Genomic DNA, 23,136 nt, shown 5'->3' on the forward strand with positions numbered 1-23,136 from the left:
ATGCCCTGTGCCCACCCAGGTTCCCCTGCAGCGACTGGGATGGCCAGGACGCCTGCTGCGGCGTGTTTGCCCAATGCCGAGGTGTCTTCCCTGGCTTGTGGAGGCTCACGTCCAAGCCTGTCCGAATGAGCAATGAGAAATGCCTGGAGGGGCAGCCTGTGGGGCTCCCAGAACAGCCCCCTCTGGCATGGGTGCGGGATGCGTCCAGCCTGCCCTTTTTCCAGCTCTTTTTCTGCCCCACAGGACATTCTGCCTGATCTTTGTGTGCGTGGAGCTGGCCGTCACTTTCATGCTCGGTGTCGCGGTGCTCTACGCCTCCTATTACGACCGGGAGTTCTTCTACCACCTGCTGCTTCATGTGCTGCCAGAAGACATCTTCACTGACCTGGCACACTTCCTTGAAGAGACCCTGTCTCTGGTCAGTGAGGGCGTGCTGCCCCACTGACATCTCCTCTAAATAAAACCGAGGCTGCTCTGCCCAGTTCCTCTGTGCCTGTGCAAGAAAGGGAACTGACCAGGAAAAAAACAAGTACTGAGTCCCTCTACAGATAGGTAGGAGAAACTTCACGTTTGCAGGGCCCCGGGGGACTTCAAGCACCATCTGTCTGCTGGAGGGATAACACCGCAAGACATCAGCAATCCGGGAGGGTCCTGGGGTGCGCTGATGGCAGCTTCCTCACCTGCCTGCTATCCCGAGCAGTGGATATGTATGGGGTGAGCAGCCCCTCACCCCAATGCTGAGCGGGGGCTGCTGTTCCCAGCATGGCATAGAGTCTAGGGAAGGGTTTAAAGAAGATGGTAGGAACAAGTCAGGACTGAACTGGTCCTCACAGCTCCTCGCGCTTTGAACCAGGGCATTTACTGGGGTAAATCCAGGTATGGGGGGCAGTGACCCACCCCTGGGTGCTAATGGAGGGCTGGGAAGGGCCCCTCTGTTAGCATCCTTGAAGACACGTAATCCACAAAGGCTGGAGCCCGGGGGCGGCGCTGTCGGGGGCGGCACCGGGGGCCGGGGCCGAGGCCGGGACCGGGAGCGGGGCCCGACCCGCGTCCGCCGCTATCCCACAGTCCCCAGGGGGGCGCTCTGCCCGCCGCCTCCTCTCTGTGGTCGGCCGCTCCTTGGCGGGCGGCTGATAGGGGGCGGTGCTTGAGCGGCGCGGACCAATCCCGACAGCGCCGCCGGCGTCGGGAAGCCTCCTATTGGCCGGCCCCGCATCGCGCGGGGACCAATCCCCGCCGCCGTTGGTTTGGAAACCGGCGGCGCGCGGCGCGGGGCCCGTCGAAGGGTCCCGGCGGGGCCGGGCGCAGGGTGCGGAGCCCCCATGGCGTCTCGCGGCCCCCCCGGCGGCGGGGAGAGCCGGGCCACGGAGCCCCGCGGGACGCCCCCGTTCCGGGCGGACCCGGCGGCGCTGGCCGCGATCCTCAGCGGGCCGGGCCCGGGCCCGGGAGCGCGGCCCGAGGCTCGGCCCGGCGGCGCCGTCAGGGCCTCGCTGGCCGGGCGCGTCCCGCTGCGGCTCGGCTCCCTCCGCACCCAGATGCGCGCCCCCGGTGCCGCCGCCCGCTGCTGCCGCCGCTCAGCGCCCCGCTCCCCGCAGGCCTCGCGGCCGCTCCAGCGCCACCTCGACCGCGCCTCCGGTTTCTCTGTTCGGGCTCCCGGGGGCCCCCCGCGCCCCCTCGCCCTCCCTGCCGCCGCCCCGGTTCTCGAGCGCCGCGGCGAAGCCCCGAAGGGGGCGGCCGGGGCCCGGTCCCGCAGGTGAGGGGAGGGAGCGGGGGAGCCCCGCCGGCGGCTCTCGGCCCGGGGAGGGGACGGGAGGGGGAGGGGAGCGGCCGGTGCTGGGACGCCCCTCCCGGGACCGGCTTTGGGGCTGTCCCGGGGATGCTCGGTTCCTGCCACGAACCAGCCACACACAGGACGAGCGCACCCCGGCCAGCCCCTCCCCCGCTGTTTTTTTTTTGGGGGGGTCCTAACCCCACCCCTAAGGCCCCCCCCGCCCCTGCAGCCTGAAAAAACACACGGACCAGGATCCCTCCGCAGTGGTGAAAGCAGGTGGGTGCCCCCCACCCCCTGCAGCACCCAGGTGTTTGGGTGCTGCCCCCCCCACCCCATAACTGTGCCTCTCCCTCCCCACAGAGACCCTCCCGGCTGCGCTGGCCCCTGTCCTGCCCAGTGAGCAGCTGAGCGAGGCGGGGGGAGCCACGGGGGGCAGACCCTGCCTGGCCCGCCGAGTGCCCGCCCGCGTCCCCTCCTCGGCCAGGGGCACCGCAGGAGCTGCCCGGGGGGCACAGGGGCTCCCACAAACCGCGGGGGGGGCCCAAGCTGAACCGCCAGGTTCCCTCCTTACCCAGGAGAGCGCGTCCATGCTCCCAGACCGCCCCTCGAATGAAAGCAGCACCCCAGGTATGCCCCCTGTGCCCCCCACGCTGCCGCCCTGCACTGGGGGGGGGCTGTACTGGTGCTCAGGACCCCCCCCGCCTGCAGGCACTGACCCCCCCAGAGCATCTGGACCCTCCAACGTCGGCTTGGCTCGCCGTGTGCCCATCACCAAGGCCATGGTTTGTATGGGGGGTGGGGTGAAGGGGCAGGTGCCAGTGCTGAGCCCCCCCACCCCAAAATCCCTCTGCCCGCCGTCTCGCCCTGCAGCGCTTTGAGGCATCCAAAGAGCGCTTCTTCCGCACGCCGCGCCTCACCCCCCGCAGCCGCGTGTTGGGCACCCACCAGGTGGGTGACAAGCCGGGGGGGTGGGGGTCCAAGCCCACCCCCCTCCCCCCCACGCTGACGGCAGCATCACCCCGCAGCGCCCCCTGAAGTGGAGACTGGCCCTGTCCCCCCAGCCTGGCCCCAGCACCGATGCTGCTGAGAGCAAGGAGGAGGCCCCACCCTGGGTGAGTGCCAGGGAGCACTGAGCCCTTCGGGGTCCCCCCCCTCAGAGGCTGGGACTTGTGGCAGCAGCGCCCCCCCCCCACCTGCCTTGATTTTGGCATCCCTCCCGCAGGAGGACATCGTGGTGCAGCTCTTCAGGGAGGACGAGGGCCAGCAGGAGCCCGAGGGGCAGACACCGGCTCTGCCCAGCACCTCGCCGAGCTCCAGCACGGCTCAGGTGGGGAGGTCCCGGGGGGGTCCCTGTGGAGGTGGGGGGAGGTGTGGAGGATGGAGCCTAACGGGGGGGACCTTCCTCCCAGGACAGGGCCGTGGTGCAGCTCTTCGGGGGGGACAAGGGCTGGCAGGATGCCGAAGTGATGGCGAACGCGGTGCTGGCTCTGCCCAAGGCTCAGGTGGGGAGGCCTTGGGGGGGGAGATGGACAGAGCCTGGGTGAGGGGAGGGAGACCTGGGGTCAGAGCGGCGGGGCAGGGGGACATTCCCTGGGGAGGTGGAGGGGACCCCGGGGTTCAGACTGGAGGGCACTGCGTGGGGCAGGGAGGCCGGGGGCACCCAGGTGTCGTCCCCCCATTCCGGGGGGTATCCCACGCAGAGCTGTGCACTCAGGCTTTCCCCCCGCAGCGTGTGACCCTGCTGCTGCAGCTGCTGTGGCAGGATTTGCAGGGCCTTCCTGGCGTGACGGAGGTGCTCAGGAACCTTTGGGGTCGTGTGGCCCAGCACGGCCTGGTCCCCGTGTCCCCGCACCAGGGCCCCTGCAAGCACCCGGGGCAGCTGTGACCACGTCCACCTCCCCGGGGCTGGGGGCTGCCCCCATGGGCACCATCGTGCTGCTAATAAACTCTTTTGTGCTGCACGTTGCCGCGGGGTCTCTGTGGGTGCTGGGAGCCCCTGCCCTGCTGCTGCCGCCATGGGGGCCCTGGGTGCTGCCCCCCAGCAGGCAGGGCTGCGCTGTCCCCCCCGTGATGGCTACGCAGTGCCCGCGCTGGGGAGGAGGCTCTGGGGGGGCCCAGGGCTGTGGAAACATCTCCCCTTGGCCACCCATGGGGCAGGCTCTAGCGTGAGTGTGGGGGGGATGAGGACGACCTGAATGCATGGGGACACCCCAGGCTGGCAGAGCTGATTTCTGCTTGTGCTGTTTATTATTACTGGGATGGAACAGAAGAGGTGTTTTTAGAAACAGAATCCTAGAATGCTTTGGGTTGGAGGGGACCTTAATGACCACTGACCTTAAGGACAGCCCCTCCCAGTGCCCCCCCCCAGCACGCCCCACAGCACAGAACCTTCCAGAGCGCCCCCCCCCACCCAGCCCGGCCCTGCCTCAGCTCTGCCTCCCGCCTGAGGGTGGTGAAGGCTCTGCACCCCCACAAAGGGAGGAAGGCTTGTAGCTCCCAGGTCTTCCATTTTCCCCTTTGTAGAATGGGGGCTATGTTTCCTCTCCTCCAGTCAGTGGGAACTACTTAAACAGACTTCCACAGCCTCTCCTGTATGATGGCCAGTGGCTTAGCAAGTCCACCGGTTCCCTCAGGCCCCGTGGACGTAGCTCACTGGGAAACTACTGGTGGGGACATGGGAGTTGAAATAGTGAGGGGAAAGGGGGACATATGGGAGCGGGGGCACAGGCGAGTGAAAATGGGGGGCACGCTGGGGGGCACGGGGGATTCTCAGGGAGCCTGTTGGTTGTGCTCCCAGATGGCTGCACGACGGCGGTGCTGTAGCGCAGGTTTGCGCTTTTGTTCCAAAGGGCAAAGTGACAGCGGAGCCCAGCAGAGCCTTCTCTTTGAGGCCCCTGAAGCTCTCCTGCAGGCAGCCAGGAGGGGACAGCTCACTCGAGGCCACACCTGAGGAGAAACAAGGTGCTTGTGGCAGAGCCGGGTGAACGATGGCGGCAGCAGGCACGGTGGGCCTGCAGCAGGCTTCCAGAAGCAGCAATGGTGTGAAATGCGTCACAGCTGGCACAGACCGCTGCCCCGAGCACACCTGGGCCGTTGGTCCAAAGGGGAAAGTGGGTTCTGAAAGAGCCGGGCCTTTCCAAGCAGCTCGTAGCAGGGAGCAGAAGCTTCACAAGTTACAGGCTGAGCAGCCTTTCCACAAGCCGCGTAAAGCAGAGTCTTGGTCACCATTGTGACCGAGAATGAAGGAAAAAGGAGGCTCCAAAGCGAGCTGTGGAGCTGGCCACGCTGTGCTCTCACCCCTAGAGATTGACCGGCGCATGCACGCGCAGAGCTGACATCCCTTGGAGAACACTCATACTGCTTGCTCACTTGGGTGAGCGTAGGAGCTCCCACCACACCATCCAGACCCTTCCCCATCATTCCCAGCCCCCCGACGACTTTTTCAGTGGGGATCCAGCCACCCCTCTAGACCCTGCCTGGTCATACCATCCCCACCACGGTGGGTATGGTGTTCTGGGTCTGCCTGGGATGGACTCAACCTTCCCCACAGCAGCCCATGCAGCACTATGCTCTGTACTTCTGGCTAGAACTGACTTGATATTGCACCAATGTGTTTTGTCTACTGCTGAGCCGTGCTGGCACAGCATCAGGACTCCCACAGCGCCCTCCCTCTGCCACCCCCCAGCCCCAAATCCAGTCGGCTGGCTGTGGGCAAGAGGTGGGGAGGGGGCATTGCCAGGGCAGCTGACCCAAAAAGACCAAAGGGATAGTCCATACGGCAACGTCACGCTCAGCAATAAAAGCTGTGGAAGGGGAGGGAGAAGGGGGGGAGACACAGGGGACACAGATTCCTTGGTCAAGATCTTTATTTATTCCTCCGATTCCTCCGTTTCTTCCTTCCTCTCCTGCTGCAAGATCTCAGTTCATCATCGCTATCCTGCAGGAGATCACGTAGCTCTGGAGGCACAGTTGTCACCAGGTCATCGTCTGAAACTTCTTCTACCAAATTAGAGGGGACAAATCCTCTCGTGCCATCCGTCAGCTCTCCCACAAACCAGCCGTCTTCATCCATGTCTCCATAGACATAAACGTATTCTCCCGCAGTCAGAGGAAGCTCTGCTTCGGGGTGCTCATTAGGACCCTCGAAAGGATCGTAGCTGTATCGAGCTAAAAATTTTCGAAGTTTTAGCGATTCTTCTCCCGAGGACTGCAGGATGAAGGACACATGCTCTGCTCCTGATTCTTCGTTCCCATGCACAGGGCCCTCGTCTGAAAGAAGGCGGCACCCAGGACTGTTGTGTGCGGCATCTGATGTCGAGGTGCTTGTGTGGGATGCCGGGACCTTGGTTGCCTCCTCAGAAACATCAGAGCTGTCTTCGCGGTTGCAAAGGTCATGGGACTGCTCTGCATAGGCCTGTGCTGTGGGAGAAGATGTCACCTGTGGTAGTCCTGAACCGATACGGTTGGATTCTTTTCTTTTTTCTTGCTCAAGTTGCTGAGAGAGCAGCTCCCATTGTTGACTTTGGTGCTGATTCTCTTTCTCTAATTCTCTCAGCTGCGCTTGAGACGCTTGCGTGTCTTCCTCATGTGTCCTTCTTTGCTCTGCCCAAGCCCTCTGCAAATGCTCAACTTCCTCTTTCTTCTTCTGCAGCAGTCGCCTTGTTTCCTCGAGGTCGTTCTCCTGTTGTTGCCTTCGTCCTGCCAGTTGTCTCATGGCTTTCAGTTCACAACCCAGATCTTGCAGTCGTGTTTGAAGACGTTTGGCCTCTCCGATGGCAGAATTTCGCTGCTCTGTCACTTGCACGAGTTTCCCCTTCAGAGCAGCGTTGTCAGATCGAACCTCGTCTATCCGCTCCTTCTGCCCACGGAGCTGAGAATTTTCTTCTGCGCGCCTGGCATTTTCATTTGTCATCTCTCTCAGACGCACTTTCAGCTCCTCGTACCTTTGCTGCAGTCTTGAGCGTTCCTGATCCAGGTTCCTGTGAGGCCTAAGTTTTTTCCCAGCCTCGGTTTCCGATTCCCCTCTCTGCTGCTGGTCGACCTGCTCTGTCTTTGCAGCAGTCTTTCCAGATTTCAGGTCGGTCTCTTTCAGTTGCCTGGTGTTTTCTTTCAGGTGCTTGGTAAGGAGGCCTAGCATACTAGTCTTCTGCTGGAGCCTCTCCACCTCCTCCCCCAGTTCCAGAGCGCTTTCCTTCCCCAGAAGGCGGGTCTCCTCTTGAAGGACACCGCATTGCCTCTGCAGGTCCTCCAGGGCATGCTGCAGATGAGCTTTCTCCTGCAGCAGCTGGCTGTCTCCACTGCCAGGTGGGCAGGCCTCTTGTTGCGCTGCCACCTGAACACCCACGTCTGTGACCGCCCGCCCGCAGCTCTTCCCTTCTCCCTGGAGGTGAGCTTTTAAGCTGGAGTGGGTTGTCTGCTGCCCTCCTCCCCCAGCAGCACCAGATGCACCGGGGCTCTTCGAAGAGCAGGTCCCGGTGGTCCCTGCGCCCAGGCGAGTCTGCAGGCGGTGCCAGGCCGCAGCCCTGTCTTCGCTGTGGGAGGCAGACGGCCTCCCCTCAGCCTGCTCCAGGATGTACTGCTGGAAGAGCCTTCTCTGCAGTTCCAGTTCATTTTGGAGGCTTACGATGCGGGCGGTCTGCTTGCTGTCCTTCCGCCAGTGGAGCTGCCTGTGGACCTCCTGCAGCTTGCTGCGGGCCTCGCTGCTGCTGCTGCAGCCGTGCCTCACCAGCTCCTCGGCCAGCTCCTGCTGCAGGTCCCGCGCCTGGCGGACGGCGTCGTCCCGCTGCTCTTGGAGCAACTCCTGTGCCTGGCGCCACTCGGCCTCCTTCTCACGCAGCAGCTGACGGATCTCTGTTGCCCGCTGCTTCTGGCTCAGCTCCCACAGCCGCTGCAGCTCCCGTGCCCGTTGCTGCTCCCATCTGGAGCGTAGCTTCTCAGCCAGAAGCTGCCGCTCCTGCTCTGCCATCTTCTTTATCTGGCGGGTTTCATCAGCAAAGCGGCGGTGCAGCTCCTGCGAGTGGAGACGCTCGGCCTCCAGCTGGGCCCGCAGCGCCTCCAGCTCCTGCCTGTGCTCCTCCTGCTGCACAGGCCTGCTGGGGGGTCGCGCTGGGCCCCAACGGGATGAGGGGTGACTGTGCGCCACGGGCCCCTGGCCCACACCACCCCGGATCATGGCTTAAGGATTCAGAACGATGAACGTTCACCAAACGCTGCCAGCAATAGCCACCAGCGATCGCACGGCCTGGGCCTCTGAGGGACAGCAGCCTCTGAGCCCTCAGCAGACACCGGCTCCCAGCACCGCGCAGCAGCAGAGGTCGCCTCTGCCACTGGCCCGGCCTGGGCGAGCGCGGCCTTATATAGTGTCCGGGTGATGGCGTCATAGAGGAGGGATGACGTCATATGACCTTATATGGTGCGTGCCCGCCCGGACACACCCCGACAGCCTCAGCGCAAGGGGTGCAGAGGAGGGAGGTGAAGGGTTGTTAACGAGTGCAGACGCAGCCCCCGCGCAGGTGCGCAACGAGAATGTGTCTGTGAGGCCTCAGGCACGGGCACAGCTTACGGGTCTGGACCACGTCTGTCCTTTAGTGTGGCAAGCGTGGTAGTGATGACATACAGCATTACACAGCCATTAGCATGGGTTGTTAACGAGGGTTAACAACCCCTAGAAGGGTTGTTAACGAGGTCATATGACGTCATCCCTCCTCTATGACGCCATCACCCCGACACTATATAAGGCCGCGCTCGCCCAGGCCGGGCCAGTGGCAGAGGCGACCTCTGCTGCTGCGCGGTGCTGGGAGCCGGTGTCTGCTGAGGGCTCAGAGGCTGCTGTCCCTCAGAGGCCCAGGCCGCGCGATCGCTGGTGGCTATTGCTGGCAGCGTTTGGTGAACGTTCATCGTTCTGAATCCTTAAGCCATGATCCGGGGTGGTGTGGGCCAGGGGCCCGTGGCGCACAGTCACCCCTCATCCCGTCGGGGCCCAGCGCGACCCCCCAGCAGGCCTGTGCAGCAGGAGGAGCACAGGCAGGAGCTGGAGGCGCTGCGGGCCCAGCTGGAGGCCGAGCGTCTCCACTCGCAGGAGCTGCACCGCCGCTTTGCTGATGAAACCCGCCAGATAAAGAAGATGGCAGAGCAGGAGCGGCAGCTTCTGGCTGAGAAGCTACGCTCCAGATGGGAGCAGCAACGGGCACGGGAGCTGCAGCGGCTGTGGGAGCTGAGCCAGAAGCAGCGGGCAACAGAGATCCGTCAGCTGCTGCGTGAGAAGGAGGCCGAGTGGCGCCAGGCACAGGAGTTGCTCCAAGAGCAGCGGGACGACGCCGTCCGCCAGGCGCGGGACCTGCAGCAGGAGCTGGCCGAGGAGCTGGTGAGGCACGGCTGCAGCAGCAGCAGCGAGGCCCGCAGCAAGCTGCAGGAGGTCCACAGGCAGCTCCACTGGCGGAAGGACAGCAAGCAGACTGCCCGCATCGTAAGCCTCCAAAATGAACTGGAACTGCAGAGAAGGCTCTTCCAGCAGTACATCCTGGAGCAGGCTGAGGGGAGGCCGTCTGCCTCCCACAGCGAAGACAGGGCTGCGGCCTGGCACCGCCTGCAGACTCGCCTGGGCGCAGGGACCACCGGGACCTGCTCTTCGAAGAGCCCCGGTGCATCTGGTGCTGCTGGGGGAGGAGGGCAGCAGACAACCCACTCCAGCTTAAAAGCTCACCTCCAGGGAGAAGGGAAGAGCTGCGGGCGGGCGGTCACAGACGTGGGTGTTCAGGTGGCAGCGCAACAAGAGGCCTGCCCACCTGGCAGTGGAGACAGCCAGCTGCTGCAGGAGAAAGCTCATCTGCAGCATGCCCTGGAGGACCTGCAGAGGCAATGCGGTGTCCTTCAAGAGGAGACCCGCCTTCTGGGGAAGGAAAGCGCTCTGGAACTGGGGGAGGAGGTGGAGAGGCTCCAGCAGAAGACTAGTATGCTAGGCCTCCTTACCAAGCACCTGAAAGAAAACACCAGGCAACTGAAAGAGACCGACCTGAAATCTGGAAAGACTGCTGCAAAGACAGAGCAGGTCGACCAGCAGCAGAGAGGGGAATCGGAAACCGAGGCTGGGAAAAAACTTAGGCCTCACAGGAACCTGGATCAGGAACGCTCAAGACTGCAGCAAAGGTACGAGGAGCTGAAAGTGCGTCTGAGAGAGATGACAAATGAAAATGCCAGGCGCGCAGAAGAAAATTCTCAGCTCCGTGGGCAGAAGGAGCGGATAGACGAGGTTCGATCTGACAACGCTGCTCTGAAGGGGAAACTCGTGCAAGTGACAGAGCAGCGAAATTCTGCCATCGGAGAGGCCAAACGTCTTCAAACACGACTGCAAGATCTGGGTTGTGAACTGAAAGCCATGAGACAACTGGCAGGACGAAGGCAACAACAGGAGAACGACCTCGAGGAAACAAGGCGACTGCTGCAGAAGAAGAAAGAGGAAGTTGAGCATTTGCAGAGGGCTTGGGCAGAGCAAAGAAGGACACATGAGGAAGACACGCAAGCGTCTCAAGCGCAGCTGAGAGAATTAGAGAAACAGAATCAGCACCAAAGTCAACAATGGGAGCTGCTCTCTCAGCAACTTGAGCAAGAAAAAAGAAAAGAATCCAACCGTGTCGGTTCAGGACTACCACAGGTGACATCTTCTCCCACAGCACAGGCCTATGCAGAGCAGTCCCATGACCTTTGCAACCGCGAAGACAGCTCTGATGTTTCTGAGGAGGCAACCAAGGTCCCGGCATCCCACACAAGCACCTCGACATCAGATGCCGCACACAACAGTCCTGGGTGCCGCCTTCTTTCAGACCAGGCCCCTGTGCATGGGAACGAAGAAGCAGGAGCAGAGCATGTGTCCTTCATCCTGCAGTCCTCGGGAGAAGAATCGCTAAAACTTCGAAAATTTTTAGCTCGATACAGCTACGATCCTTTCGAGGGTCCTAATGAGCACCCCGAAGCAGAGCTTCCTCTGACTGCGGGAGAATACGTTTATGTCTATGGAGACATGGATGAAGACGGCTGGTTTGTGGGAGAGCTGACGGATGGCACGAGAGGATTTGTCCCCTCTAATTTGGTAGAAGAAGTTTCAGACGATGACCTGGTGACAACTGTGCCTCCAGAGCTACGTGATCTCCTGCAGGATAGCGATGATGAACTGAGATCTTGCAGCAGGAGAGGAAGGAAGAAACGGAGGAATCGGAGGAATAAATAAAGATCTTGACCAAGGAATCTGTGTCCCCTGTGTCTCCCCCCCTTCTCCCTCCCCTTCCACAGCTTTTATTGCTGAGCGTGACGTTGCCGTATGGACTATCCCTTTGGTCTTTTTGGGTCAGCTGCCCTAGCAATGCCCCCTCCCCACCTCTTGCCCACAGCCAGCCGACTGGATTTGGGGCTGGGGGGTGGCAGAGGGAGGGCGCTGTGGGAGTCCTGATGCTGTGCCAGCACGGCTCAGCAGTAGACAAAACACATTGGTGCAATATCAAGTCAGTTCTAGCCAGAAGTACAGAGCATAGTGCTGCATGGGCTGCTGTGGGGAAGGTTGAGTCCATCCCAGGCAGACCCAGAACACCATACCCACCGTGGTGGGGATGGTATGACCAGGCAGGGTCTAGAGGGGTGGCTGGATCCCCACTGAAAAAGTCGTCAGGGGGCTGTGGAAAGGCTGCTCAGCCTGTAACTTGTGAAGCTTCTGCTCCCTGCTACGAGCTGCTTGGAAAGGCCCGGCTCTTTCAGAACCCACTTTCCCCTTTGGACCAACGGCCCAGGTGTGCTCGGGGCAGCGGTCTGTGCCAGCTGTGACGCATTTCACACCATTGCTGCTTCTGGAAGCCTGCTGCAGGCCCACCGTGCCTGCTGCCGCCATCGTTCACCCGGCTCTGCCACAAGCACCTTGTTTCTCCTCAGGTGTGGCCTCGAGTGAGCTGTCCCCTCCTGGCTGCCTGCAGGAGAGCTTCAGGGGCCTCAAAGAGAAGGCTCTGCTGGGCTCCGCTGTCACTTTGCCCTTTGGAACAAAAGCGCAAACCTGCGCTACAGCACCGCCGTCGTGCAGCCATCTGGGAGCACAACCAACAGGCTCCCTGAGAATCCCCCGTGCCCCCCAGCGTGCCCCCCATTTTCACTCGCCTGTGCCCCCGCTCCCATATGTCCCCCTTTCCCCTCACTATTTCAACTCCCATGTCCCCACCAGTAGTTTCCCAGTGAGCTACGTCCACGGGGCCTGAGGGAACCGGTGGACTTGCTAAGCCACTGGCCATCATACAGGAGAGGCTGTGGAAGTCTGTTTAAGTAGTTCCCACTGACTGGAGGAGAGGAAACATAGCCCCCATTCTACAAAGGGGAAAATGGAAGACCTGGGAGCTACAAGCCTTCCTCCCTTTGTGGGGGTGCACAGCCTTCACCACCCACTGTCCGTCGTACCTGAGAAGTTGTTGCTGAGGGCTATAGAAAATAAGGAGGCGATTGGTGACAGACAACACGGCTTCACTCGGGGCAGATCATGCCTGACAAATCTGGTGCCCTTCTATGATGGGGTTGCAGCATTGGTGGGTAGGGAAAGAGCAACGGACATCATCTACCTGGACTCGTGCAAAGCACTTGCACTGTCCCCCATGATCTCTAAACTGGAGAGACATGGATCGGATGGACGGACAACTCGGTGGGTAAGGAATTGGCGAGATGGTTGCACTCAAAGAGTAGCGGTCAGAGGCTCAGTGTCCAGGCAGAAACCAGTAACGAGTGGCATTCCTCAGGGATCTGCATATTGACCAGTGGTCAGTAGCACCCAGGGGTGGGTCACTGCCCCCCATACCTGGATTTACCCCAGTAAATGCCCTGGTTCAAAGCGCGTCCGTGCTGGCATCTCCTTCGGGCTGCGGGACACGAGCAGGGCCCAGCTGGGCTGTTTGAAATGCATCTTTTACTGTGCCTACAAGCCCTCCAAGCACCCCCGGTGTAGCTCCAGCACCGCCTGTTCCATTCAGTCCAGGGCCTTTGCTGGAGAGCTGCAACTGCAGGGGAAACATCTCCCCTTGGCCTCCCATGGGGCAGGCTGTAGCGTGAGTGTGGGGGGGATGAGGACGACCTGAATGCATGGGGACACCCCAGGCTGGCAGAGCTGATTTCTGCTTGTGCTGTTTATTATTACTGGGATGGAACAGAAGAGGTGTTTTTAGAAACAGAATCCTAGAATGCTTTGGGTTGGAGGGGACCTTAATGACCACTGACCTTAAGGACACCCCCCCCCAGTGCCGGCTGTAGTGTGCCCCCCCAGGGCAGGCTGTAGTGTGTGAGTGTGGAGAAGAGATCGACACCTGCCTCTGCATTTGTCCTCCTCGGGAAGTTGTAGAAAGCAACGAGGTGAACATGTCTCAAAAAAACAACAAAAAAAAACCAAACCTGTCTCAAAAGACCGACCTTGCGGTTTGGACAAGAGCCATGGAGCAGCTGAGTCTGTACAAAGGCAGGGGGTCGGCTAGTGGTGATGAAGAAGAGCCACCAACCTTCATCCCCACGACCCCCCGACGACCACCACCAGAAGGCACTGCGCGCGGGGATAGGTTATGCATATGTATAGGCATATTGGGAAACTTCATGCCTATGTAACTCTTTACTGTCTATAACGCAAGCAAGTTGCCGCGTTGGGGTGCGCATGCCTTTGGGAGCTGTCCCGCATGTGCCTGGTGCTGAAATAAACCACATACCTACTTTATAATTCATTTGCTTTGAGTTGTGGAGTTCTTCCACGAATCAGTGTCATAAGCAGCAATTTTCTATCCAGAGAGGCCTCTGTCTGCTCTCACCTGCTCCAGATCATGCTTACTGCCTGCAGCACTTGCTTGGCACCAACACAGGCAGAGAGCTAGGAGCAGGGCTGAGCGTGAGGGAGAGGCCAAGCCCTGCAGCTGCTGCTTGCAGCTCATCTCTTACTCTCAGGAGCACCGGGAACGGATGGGAACACCTCACTAAGGTGGCCTTGTCCCACGCCAGCGCACACAGCCTGGTCAGAGACGTGACAGATGCAGGAGGGGTTCTGAGAGCAAGCCCATTCCCCAGTATCCCAAGCACGGGGAGAGGAGAGCCGCATGAAGGGAGAGCCAGTGTTGGGCTGGGGCATGAGCCCCCTGTCAGGCTCTTTCTCACCTGCATCTTGTCATAAGTCTTGGCAAAGACTTATGCAAGTCTTTGTCCGAGTCTTTTCAAAATGAGGGGGGTGTAGCTGCTTCTCCCTCAGGCTGTGGTGGCTTCTCCCATTCTCTTGCTTGTCAGAGGCATTCTGGGGTGATGTGGAGCTCCACAAGAGGAAGCGGCTCGGGCACCTGCTTCACAGAGTGCCTGTGGGATGGATGAGCTGTAACTGATGAGAACAGCCCCAAAGGCCTCCAGCCGTGGCCTGCTCCCCTGTACTGCGTCTGGCTGGGATAGAGTTAATATTCTTAATAGCAGCTTGTAAGGTGCTGTGTTTTAGAGCTGTGGCCAAAACGATGCTGGTAGTGCGCTGAAGTTGTTCGCTTTTGCTGACCAGTGTTTGCACAGCATCGAGGCCTTCTCTAGTTCTTTTACACCTATTTTTACACCTATTTACACTATATTTGTCTATTACACCCGCCCCTCGAGTGAATGGCCGTGGGGTGAGCCAGAGGTTGGGAGGAGACATAACCAGGCAGAGCAACCGTACTAACCAACAAGACGTTCCACGCCATGTAATGTCATGCTCAGCAATAAAAGGGTAAAAGAGGGGGTTTAGAGAGTTATGCAACACATCCTTTCCAGGATTGGTCCCATCACTGGGGATCGGTCATTTTAGAATAGAATGGAATAGAATAGCTCGAGTCGGAAGGGATCGTCAAAGATCATCCAGTCCAACAGCTGAACCACTCCAGAGTTAACTAAAAGTTAAAGCTTATTATTGAGGGCATCATCCAAATGCCTCTCGAACACTGACAGGCATGGGGAGTTACCACCTCACCAGGAAGCCTGTGCCAGTGTTTGACCACCCTCATGGTAAGGCAGTTTTTCCTCAGGTACCGTCTGAACCTCTCCTTGCGCAGCTTTGTGCCATTCCCGTGCATCCTTTCATCGGTTACCAGGGAGAAGAGATCGACACCTGCCTCTGCATTTCTCCTCCTCGGGAAGTTGTAGAAAGCAATGAGGTGGCCTCTTTGCCTTCTCTTCTCCAGCCTAGACAACCCAGGTGACCTCAGCCTGTCCTCACAGGACGTGGCTTCCAGCCCTTTTGCCAGCTTTGTTGCCCTGCTCCGGACACTTTCAAGGACGTCCACATCCCTTTTGTGTTGTGGAGCCCAGAAGTGCACACAATACTCAAGGTGAGGCTGCACACGTACTAAATACAGCAAGAAAATTAATTATTAATTAATTAATTAAGATAATTAAATGCAGCAAGACAATTAACGGCTGGCTTTACTGGGTTGAATGCACTCCAGAATGCATTTTGCCCTCGTGGCTGCCAGGACTTGGCTGCTGGCTCACGCTGAGCCTGCTGTGGAGCTGCACCTCCAGAGCCCGTTCTGCTGAGCTGCTCTCTCCAGCCACTCGTCTCCCAGCCTGTGCTTGCATCCAGCATTACGCTGTCCCAGGGGCAGCACCTGGCATCTTCCGTTGTTGAACTTCATGCCGTTACTAATCTCCCAGTGTGCCAATCTGTCTAGATCCTTCTGCAAAGCCTCTCAGCCCTCCACGGAGTCAACGGTGCCTCCCAGTTTAGTGTCATTGGCAAACCTGCTGAGGACCCATTCCTCTCCTGCACCTAGATCTTTGATAAACATGTTGAAGGTAATTGGCCCCAGAACTGAGCCCTGGGGAAGACCGCTAGAGACTGGCCACCAGCCAGATGTAGCCCCACTCACTAAGAAACTTGAGGTTGCACGCCAAGAAACGTTTCCCGCATCGGGACAAGAGGTTCCCAGCAGGCCCAACAGACCTCTCATTCGTACAGCAAGCCAGCGTGTATGAGTTGTGCGCTCAGTAGTGCCCAGATAATGATGGGGTGTGCCAGGCCCCTGTGTGCACTGCACCCTGTAAGGCTGGGCTGACTTGTGGTCACACTGAGGTCTGTTTGATGCCCTCTGCTAGCCCCACACACTGGTAAGCTGCCAAGCAGCCATTCAGCAGGCATATTTGGCTTTGCTCCATCACTGTTTTCAGCAATAAATCTATTGCTGCTTCTCTCTTAGGAGTGAAGCGCATCATTCCTTTTGCGACACATGGACGAGCACAGATTTCTGAGCTGGGATTCAGTGCTGCTGCCCACTGGGACATGGCTGTCACTGCTCTGGGGCTGGTGCCAGAAGTGAGTTGTGGAGGGACGCTTCCCAGCCCTCCATTAGCACCCAGGGGTGGGTCACTGCCCCCCATACCTGGATTTACCCCAGTAAATGCCCTGGTTCAAAACGCGAGGAGCTGTGAGGACCAGTTCAGTCCTGACTTGTTCCTACCATCTTCTTTAAACCCTTCCCTAGACTCTATGCCATGCTGGGAACAGCAGCCCCCACTCAGCATTGGGGTGAGGGGCTGCTCACCCCATACATATCCACTGCTCGGGATAGCAGGCAGGTGAGGAAGCTGCCATCAGCGCACCCCAGGACCCTCCCGGATTGCTGATGTCTTGCGGTGTTATCCCTCCAGCACACAGATGGTGCTTGAAGTCCCCTGGGAGGACGGGGCCCTGCAAACGTGAAGTTTCTCCTACCTATCTGTAGAGGGACTCAGTACTTGTTTTTTTCCTGGTCAGTTCCCTTTCTTGCACAGGCACAGAGGAACTGGGCAGAGCAGCCTCGGTTTTATTTAGAGGAGATGTCAGTGGGGCAGCACGCCCTCACTGACCAGAGACGGGGTCTCTTCAAGGAAGTGTGCCAGGTCAGTGAAGATGTCTTCTGGCAGCACATGAAGCAGCAGGTGGTAGAACTCCTGGTCGTAATAGGAGGCGTAGAGCACCGCGACACCCAGCATGAAAGTGACGGCCAGCTCCACGCACAGGAAGATCAGGCAGAATGTCCTGTGGGGCAGAAAAAGAGCTGGAAAAAGGGCAGGCTGGACGCATCCCGCACCCATGCCAGAGGGGGCTGTTCTGGGAGCCCCACAGGCTGCCCCTCCAGGCATTTCTCATTGCTCATTCGGACAGGCTTGGACGTGAGCCTCCACAAGCCCAGGAAGACACCTCGGCATTGGGCAAACACGCCGCAGCAGGCGTCCTGGCCATCCCAGTCGCTGCAGGGGAACCTGGGTGGGCACAGGGCACCTGAGGGGACACTCACCACAGCCAGGAAAAGGCACCTCTTCTCCTCGCCAGTTCCTCCGTCTTCTGTAGGTCAACACAAGGTAGGGACACTTGTCAGGCCCCACCGCACAGTCCGGTTCAGTACCCCACAGTAAATGCCAGTAACACACAGTACCCCAGTAAATGCCCTGGTTCAAAGCGCGTCCGTGCTGGCATCTCCTTCGGGCTGCGGGACACGAGCAGGGCCCAGCTGGGCTGTTTGAAATGCATCTTTTACTGTGCCTACAAGCCCTCCAAGCACCCCCGGTGTAGCTCCAGCACCGCCTGTTCCATTCAGTCCAGGGCCTTTGCTGGAGAGCTGCAACTGCAGGGGAAACATCTCCCCTTGGCCTCCCATGGGGCAGGCTGTAGCGTGAGTGTGGGGGGGATGAGGACGACCTGAATGCATGGGGACACCCCAGGCTGGCAGAGCTGATTTCTGCTTGTGCTGTTTATTATTACTGGGATGGAACAGAAGAGGTGTTTTTAGAAACAGAATCCTAGAATGCTTTGGGTTGGAGGGGACCTTAATGACCACTGACCTTAAGGACACCCCCTCCCAGTGCCCCCCCCCAGCACGCCCCACAGCACAGAACCTTCCAGAGCGCCCCCCCCCACCCAGCCCGGCCCTGCCTCAGCTCTGCCTCCCGCCTGAGGGTGGTGAAGGCTCTGCACCCCCACAAAGGGAGGAAGGCTTGTAGCTCCCAGGTCTTCCATTTTCCCCTTTGTAGAATGGGGGCTATGTTTCCTCTCCTCCAGTCAGTGGGAACTACTTAAACAGACTTCCACAGCCTCTCCTGTATGATGGCCAGTGGCTTAGCAAGTCCACCGGTTCCCTCAGGCCCCGTGGACGTAGCTCACTGGGAAACTACTGGTGGGGACATGGGAGTTGAAATAGTGAGGGGAAAGGGGGACATATGGGAGCGGGGGCACAGGCGAGTGAAAATGGGGGGCACGCTGGGGGGCACGGGGGATTCTCAGGGAGCCTGTTGGTTGTGCTCCCAGATGGCTGCACGACGGCGGTGCTGTAGCGCAGGTTTGCGCTTTTGTTCCAAAGGGCAAAGTGACAGCGGAGCCCAGCAGAGCCTTCTCTTTGAGGCCCCTGAAGCTCTCCTGCAGGCAGCCAGGAGGGGACAGCTCACTCGAGGCCACACCTGAGGAGAAACAAGGTGCTTGTGGCAGAGCCGGGTGAACGATGGCGGCAGCAGGCACGGTGGGCCTGCAGCAGGCTTCCAGAAGCAGCAATGGTGTGAAATGCGTCACAGCTGGCACAGACCGCTGCCCCGAGCACACCTGGGCCGTTGGTCCAAAGGGGAAAGTGGGTTCTGAAAGAGCCGGGCCTTTCCAAGCAGCTCGTAGCAGGGAGCAGAAGCTTCACAAGTTACAGGCTGAGCAGCCTTTCCACAGCCCCCTGACGACTTTTTCAGTGGGGATCCAGCCACCCCTCTAGACCCTGCCTGGTCATACCATCCCCACCACGGTGGGTATGGTGTTCTGGGTCTGCCTGGGATGGACTCAACCTTCCCCACAGCAGCCCATGCAGCACTATGCTCTGTACTTCTGGCTAGAACTGACTTGATATTGCACCAATGTGTTTTGTCTACTGCTGAGCCGTGCTGGCACAGCATCAGGACTCCCACAGCGCCCTCCCTCTGCCACCCCCCAGCCCCAAATCCAGTCGGCTGGCTGTGGGCAAGAGGTGGGGAGGGGGCATTGCCAGGGCAGCTGACCCAAAAAGACCAAAGGGATAGTCCATACGGCAACGTCACGCTCAGCAATAAAAGCTGTGGAAGGGGAGGGAGAAGGGGGGGAGACACAGGGGACACAGATTCCTTGGTCAAGATCTTTATTTATTCCTCCGATTCCTCCGTTTCTTCCTTCCTCTCCTGCTGCAAGATCTCAGTTCATCATCGCTATCCTGCAGGAGATCACGTAGCTCTGGAGGCACAGTTGTCACCAGGTCATCGTCTGAAACTTCTTCTACCAAATTAGAGGGGACAAATCCTCTCGTGCCATCCGTCAGCTCTCCCACAAACCAGCCGTCTTCATCCATGTCTCCATAGACATAGACGTATTCTCCCGCAGTCAGAGGAAGCTCTGCTTCGGGGTGCTCATTAGGACCCTCGAAAGGATCGTAGCTGTATCGAGCTAAAAATTTTCGAAGTTTTAGCGATTCTTCTTCCGAGGACTGCAGGATGAAGGACACATGCTCTGCTCCTGCTTCTTCGTTCCCATGCACAGGGCCCTGGTCTGAAAGAAGGCGGCACCCAGGACTGTTGTGTGCGGCATCTGATGTCGAGGTGCTTGTGTGGGATGCCGGGACCTTGGTTGCCTCCTCAGAAACATCAGAGCTGTCTTCGCGGTTGCAAAGGTCATGGGACTGCTCTGCATAGGCCTGTGCTGTGGGAGAAGATGTCACCTGTGGTAGTCCTGAACCGACACGGTTGGATTCTTTTCTTTTTTCTTGCTCAAGTTGCTGAGAGAGCAGCTCCCATTGTTGACTTTGGTGCTGATTCTGTTTCTCTAATTCTCTCAGCTGCGCTTGAGACGCTTGCGTGTCTTCCTCATGTGTCCTTCTTTGCTCTGCCCAAGCCCTCTGCAAATGCTCAACTTCCTCTTTCTTCTTCTGCAGCAGTCGCCTTGTTTCCTCGAGGTCGTTCTCCTGTTGTTGCCTTCGTCCTGCCAGTTGTCTCATGGCTTTCAGTTCACAACCCAGATCTTGCAGTCGTGTTTGAAGACGTTTGGCCTCTCCGATGGCAGAATTTCGCTGCTCTGTCACTTGCACGAGTTTCCCCTTCAGAGCAGCGTTGTCAGATCGAACCTCGTCTATCCGCTCCTTCTGCCCACGGAGCTGAGAATTTTCTTCTGCGCGCCTGGCATTTTCATTTGTCATCTCTCTCAGACGCACTTTCAGCTCCTCGTACCTTTGCTGCAGTCTTGAGCGTTCCTGATCCAGGTTCCTGTGAGGCCTAAGTTTTGTCCCAGCCTCGGTTTCCGATTCCCCTCTCTGCTGCTGGTCGACCTGCTCTGTCTTTGCAGCAGTCTTTCCAGATTTCAGGTCGGTCTCTTTCAGTTGCCTGGTGTTTTCTTTCAGGTGCTTGGTAAGGAGGCCTAGCATACTAGTCTTCTGCTGGAGCCTCTCCACCTCCTCCCCCAGTTCCAGAGCGCTTTTCTTCCCCAGAAGGCGGGTCTCCTCTTGAAGGACACCGCATTGCCTCTGCAGGTCCTCCAGGGCATGCTGCAGATGAGCTTTCTCCTGCAGCAGCTGGCTGTCTCCACTGCCAGGTGGGCAGGCCTCTTGTTGCGCTGCCACCTGAACACCCACGTCTGTGACCGCCCGCCCGCAGCTCTTCCCTTCTCCCTGGAGGTGAGCTTTTAAGCTGGAGTGGGTTGTCTGCTGCCCTCCTCCCCCAGCAGCACCAGATGCACCGGGGCTCTTCGAAGAGCAGGTCCCGGTGGTCCCTGCGCCCAGGCGAGTCTGCAGGCGGTGCCAGGCCGCAGCCCTGTCTTCGCTGTGGGAGGCAGATGGCCTCCCCTCAGCCTGCTCCAGGATGTACTGCTGGAAGAGCCTTCTCTGCAGTTCCAGTTCATTTTGGAGGCTTACGATGCGGGCGGTCTGCTTGCTGTCCTTCCGCCAGTGGAGCTGCCTGTGGACCTCCTGCAGCTTGCTGCGGGCCTCGCTGCTGCTGCTGCAGCCGTGCCTCACCAGCTCCTCGGCCAGCTCCTGCTGCAGGTCCCGCGCCTGGCGGACGGCGTCGTCCCGCTGCTCTTGGAGCAACTCCTGTGTCTGGCGCCACTCGGCCTCCTTCTCACGCAGCAGCTGACGGATCTCTGTTGCCCGCTGCTTCTGGCTCAGCTCCCACAGCCGCTGCAGCTCCCGTGCCCGTTGCTGCTCCCATCTGGAGCGTAGCTTCTCAGCCAGAAGCTGCCGCTCCTGCTCTGCCATCTTCTTTATCTGGCGGGTTTCATCAGCAAAGCGGCGGTGCAGCTCCTGCGAGTGGAGACGCTCGGCCTCCAGCTGGGCCCGCAGCGCCTCCAGCTCCTGCCTGTGCTCCTCCTGCTGCACAGGCCTGCTGGGGGGTCGCGCTGGGCCCCGACGGGATGAGGGGTGACTGTGCGCCACGGGCCCCTGGCCCACACCACCCCGGATCATGGCTTAAGGGATGAGAACGATGAACGGTCACCAAACGCTGCCAGCAATAGCCACCAGCGATCGCACGGCCTGGGCCTCTGAGGGACAGCAGCCTCTGAGCCCTCAGCAGACACCGGCTCCCAGCACCGCGCAGCAGCAGAGGTCGCCTCTGCCACTGGCCCGGCCTGGGCGAGCGCGGCCTTATATAGTGTCCGGGTGATGGCGTCATAGAGGAGGGATGACGTCATATGACCTTATATGGTGCGTGCCCGCCCGGACACACCCCGACAGCCTCAGCGCAAGGGGTGCAGAGGAGGGAGGTGAAGGGTTGTTAACGAGTGCAGACGCAGCCCCCGCGCAGGTGCGCAACGAGAATGTGTCTGTGAGGCCTCAGGCACGGGCACAGCTTACGGGTCTGGGCCACGTCTGTCCTTTAGTGGGGGAAGCGTGGTAGTGATGACATACAGCATTACACAGCCATTAGCATGGGCTGTTAACGAGGGTTAACAACCCCTAGAAGGGTTGTTAACGAGGTCATATGACGTCATCCCTCCTCTATGACGCCATCACCCGGACACTATATAAGGCCGCGCTCGCCCAGGCCGGGCCAGTGGCAGAGGCGACCTCTGCTGCTGCGCGGTGCTGGGAGCCGGTGTCTGCTGAGGGCTCAGAGGCTGCTGTCCCTCAGAGGCCCAGGCCGTGCGATCGCTGGTGGCTATTGCTGGCAGCGTTTGGTGAACGTTCATTGTTCTCATTCCTTAAGCCATGATCCGGGGTGGTGTGGGCCAGGGGCCCGTGGCGCACAGTCACCCCTCATCCCGTCGGGGCCCAGCGCGACCCCCCAGCAGGCCTGTGCAGCAGGAGGAGCACAGGCAGGAGCTGGAGGCGCTGCGGGCCCAGCTGGAGGCCGAGCGTCTCCACTCGCAGGAGCTGCACCGCCGCTTTGCTGATGAAACCCGCCAGATAAAGAAGATGGCAGAGCAGGAGCGGCAGCTTCTGGCTGAGAAGCTACGCTCCAGATGGGAGCAGCAACGGGCACGGGAGCTGCAGCGGCTGTGGGAGCTGAGCCAGAAGCAGCGGGCAACAGAGATCCGTCAGCTGCTGCGTGAGAAGGAGGCCGAGTGGCGCCAGGCACAGGAGTTGCTCCAAGAGCAGCGGGACGACGCCGTCCGCCAGGCGCGGGACCTGCAGCAGGAGCTGGCCGAGGAGCTGGTGAGGCACGGCTGCAGCAGCAGCAGCGAGGCCCGCAGCAAGCTGCAGGAGGTCCACAGGCAGCTCCACTGGCGGAAGGACAGCAAGCAGACCGCCCGCATCGTAAGCCTCCAAAATGAACTGGAACTGCAGAGAAGGCTCTTCCAGCAGTACATCCTGGAGCAGGCTGAGGGGAGGCCGTCTGCCTCCCACAGCGAAGACAGGGCTGCGGCCTGGCACCGCCTGCAGACTCGCCTGGGCGCAGGGACCACCGGGACCTGCTCTTCGAAGAGCCCCGGTGCATCTGGTGCTGCTGGGGGAGGAGGGCAGCAGACAACCCACTCCAGCTTAAAAGCTCACCTCCAGGGAGAAGGGAAGAGCTGCGGGCGGGCGGTCACAGACGTGGGTGTTCAGGTGGCAGCGCAACAAGAGGCCTGCCCACCTGGCAGTGGAGACAGCCAGCTGCTGCAGGAGAAAGCTCATCTGCAGCATGCCCTGGAGGACCTGCAGAGGCAATGCGGTGTCCTTCAAGAGGAGACCCGCCTTCTGGGGAAGGAAAGCGCTCTGGAACTGGGGGAGGAGGTGGAGAGGCTCCAGCAGAAGACTAGTATGCTAGGCCTCCTTACCAAGCACCTGAAAGAAAACACCAGGCAACTGAAAGAGACCGACCTGAAATCTGGAAAGACTGCTGCAAAGACAGAGCAGGTCGACCAGCAGCAGAGAGGGGAATCGGAAACCGAGGCTGGGACAAAACTTAGG

The 23,136-nt window shown here is 59.8% G+C and overlaps 1 protein-coding gene across 6 annotated transcripts in view; it reads left to right on the forward strand.

Moving 5' to 3' along the window:
* Positions 1–1,092: 1,092 nt before the first annotated feature.
* TROAP (trophinin associated protein) overlaps positions 1,093–23,136 on the forward strand; it is a 38,732-nt gene continuing 16,688 nt past the window's right edge. The window contains exons 1-9 of one of the 6 annotated variants that reach the window (XM_080570992.1): positions 1,098–1,753; positions 2,001–2,047; positions 2,132–2,398; positions 2,480–2,553; positions 2,642–2,719; positions 2,797–2,883; positions 2,994–3,098; positions 3,186–3,273; positions 3,501–4,141. In XM_080570992.1, coding sequence (XP_080427118.1) covers positions 1,323–1,753; positions 2,001–2,047; positions 2,132–2,398; positions 2,480–2,553; positions 2,642–2,719; positions 2,797–2,883; positions 2,994–3,098; positions 3,186–3,273; positions 3,501–3,940 — 1,617 coding nt within the window. In that variant the 5' untranslated portion in view covers positions 1,098–1,322 and the 3' untranslated portion in view covers positions 3,941–4,141. Of the gene's footprint in view, positions 1,754–2,000; positions 2,048–2,131; positions 2,399–2,479; positions 2,554–2,641; positions 2,720–2,796; positions 2,884–2,993; positions 3,099–3,180; positions 3,274–3,500; positions 4,142–23,136 lie in introns of those variants that run through there. The other 5 variants (XM_080570996.1, XM_080570993.1, XM_080570995.1 and 2 more) reach the window with 5 other exon arrangements.

This window comes from Anser brachyrhynchus (assembly GCF_964034855.1).
Source record: "Anser brachyrhynchus genome assembly, chromosome: 29".
NCBI classification, from domain to species: domain Eukaryota; kingdom Metazoa; phylum Chordata; class Aves; order Anseriformes; family Anatidae; genus Anser; species Anser brachyrhynchus.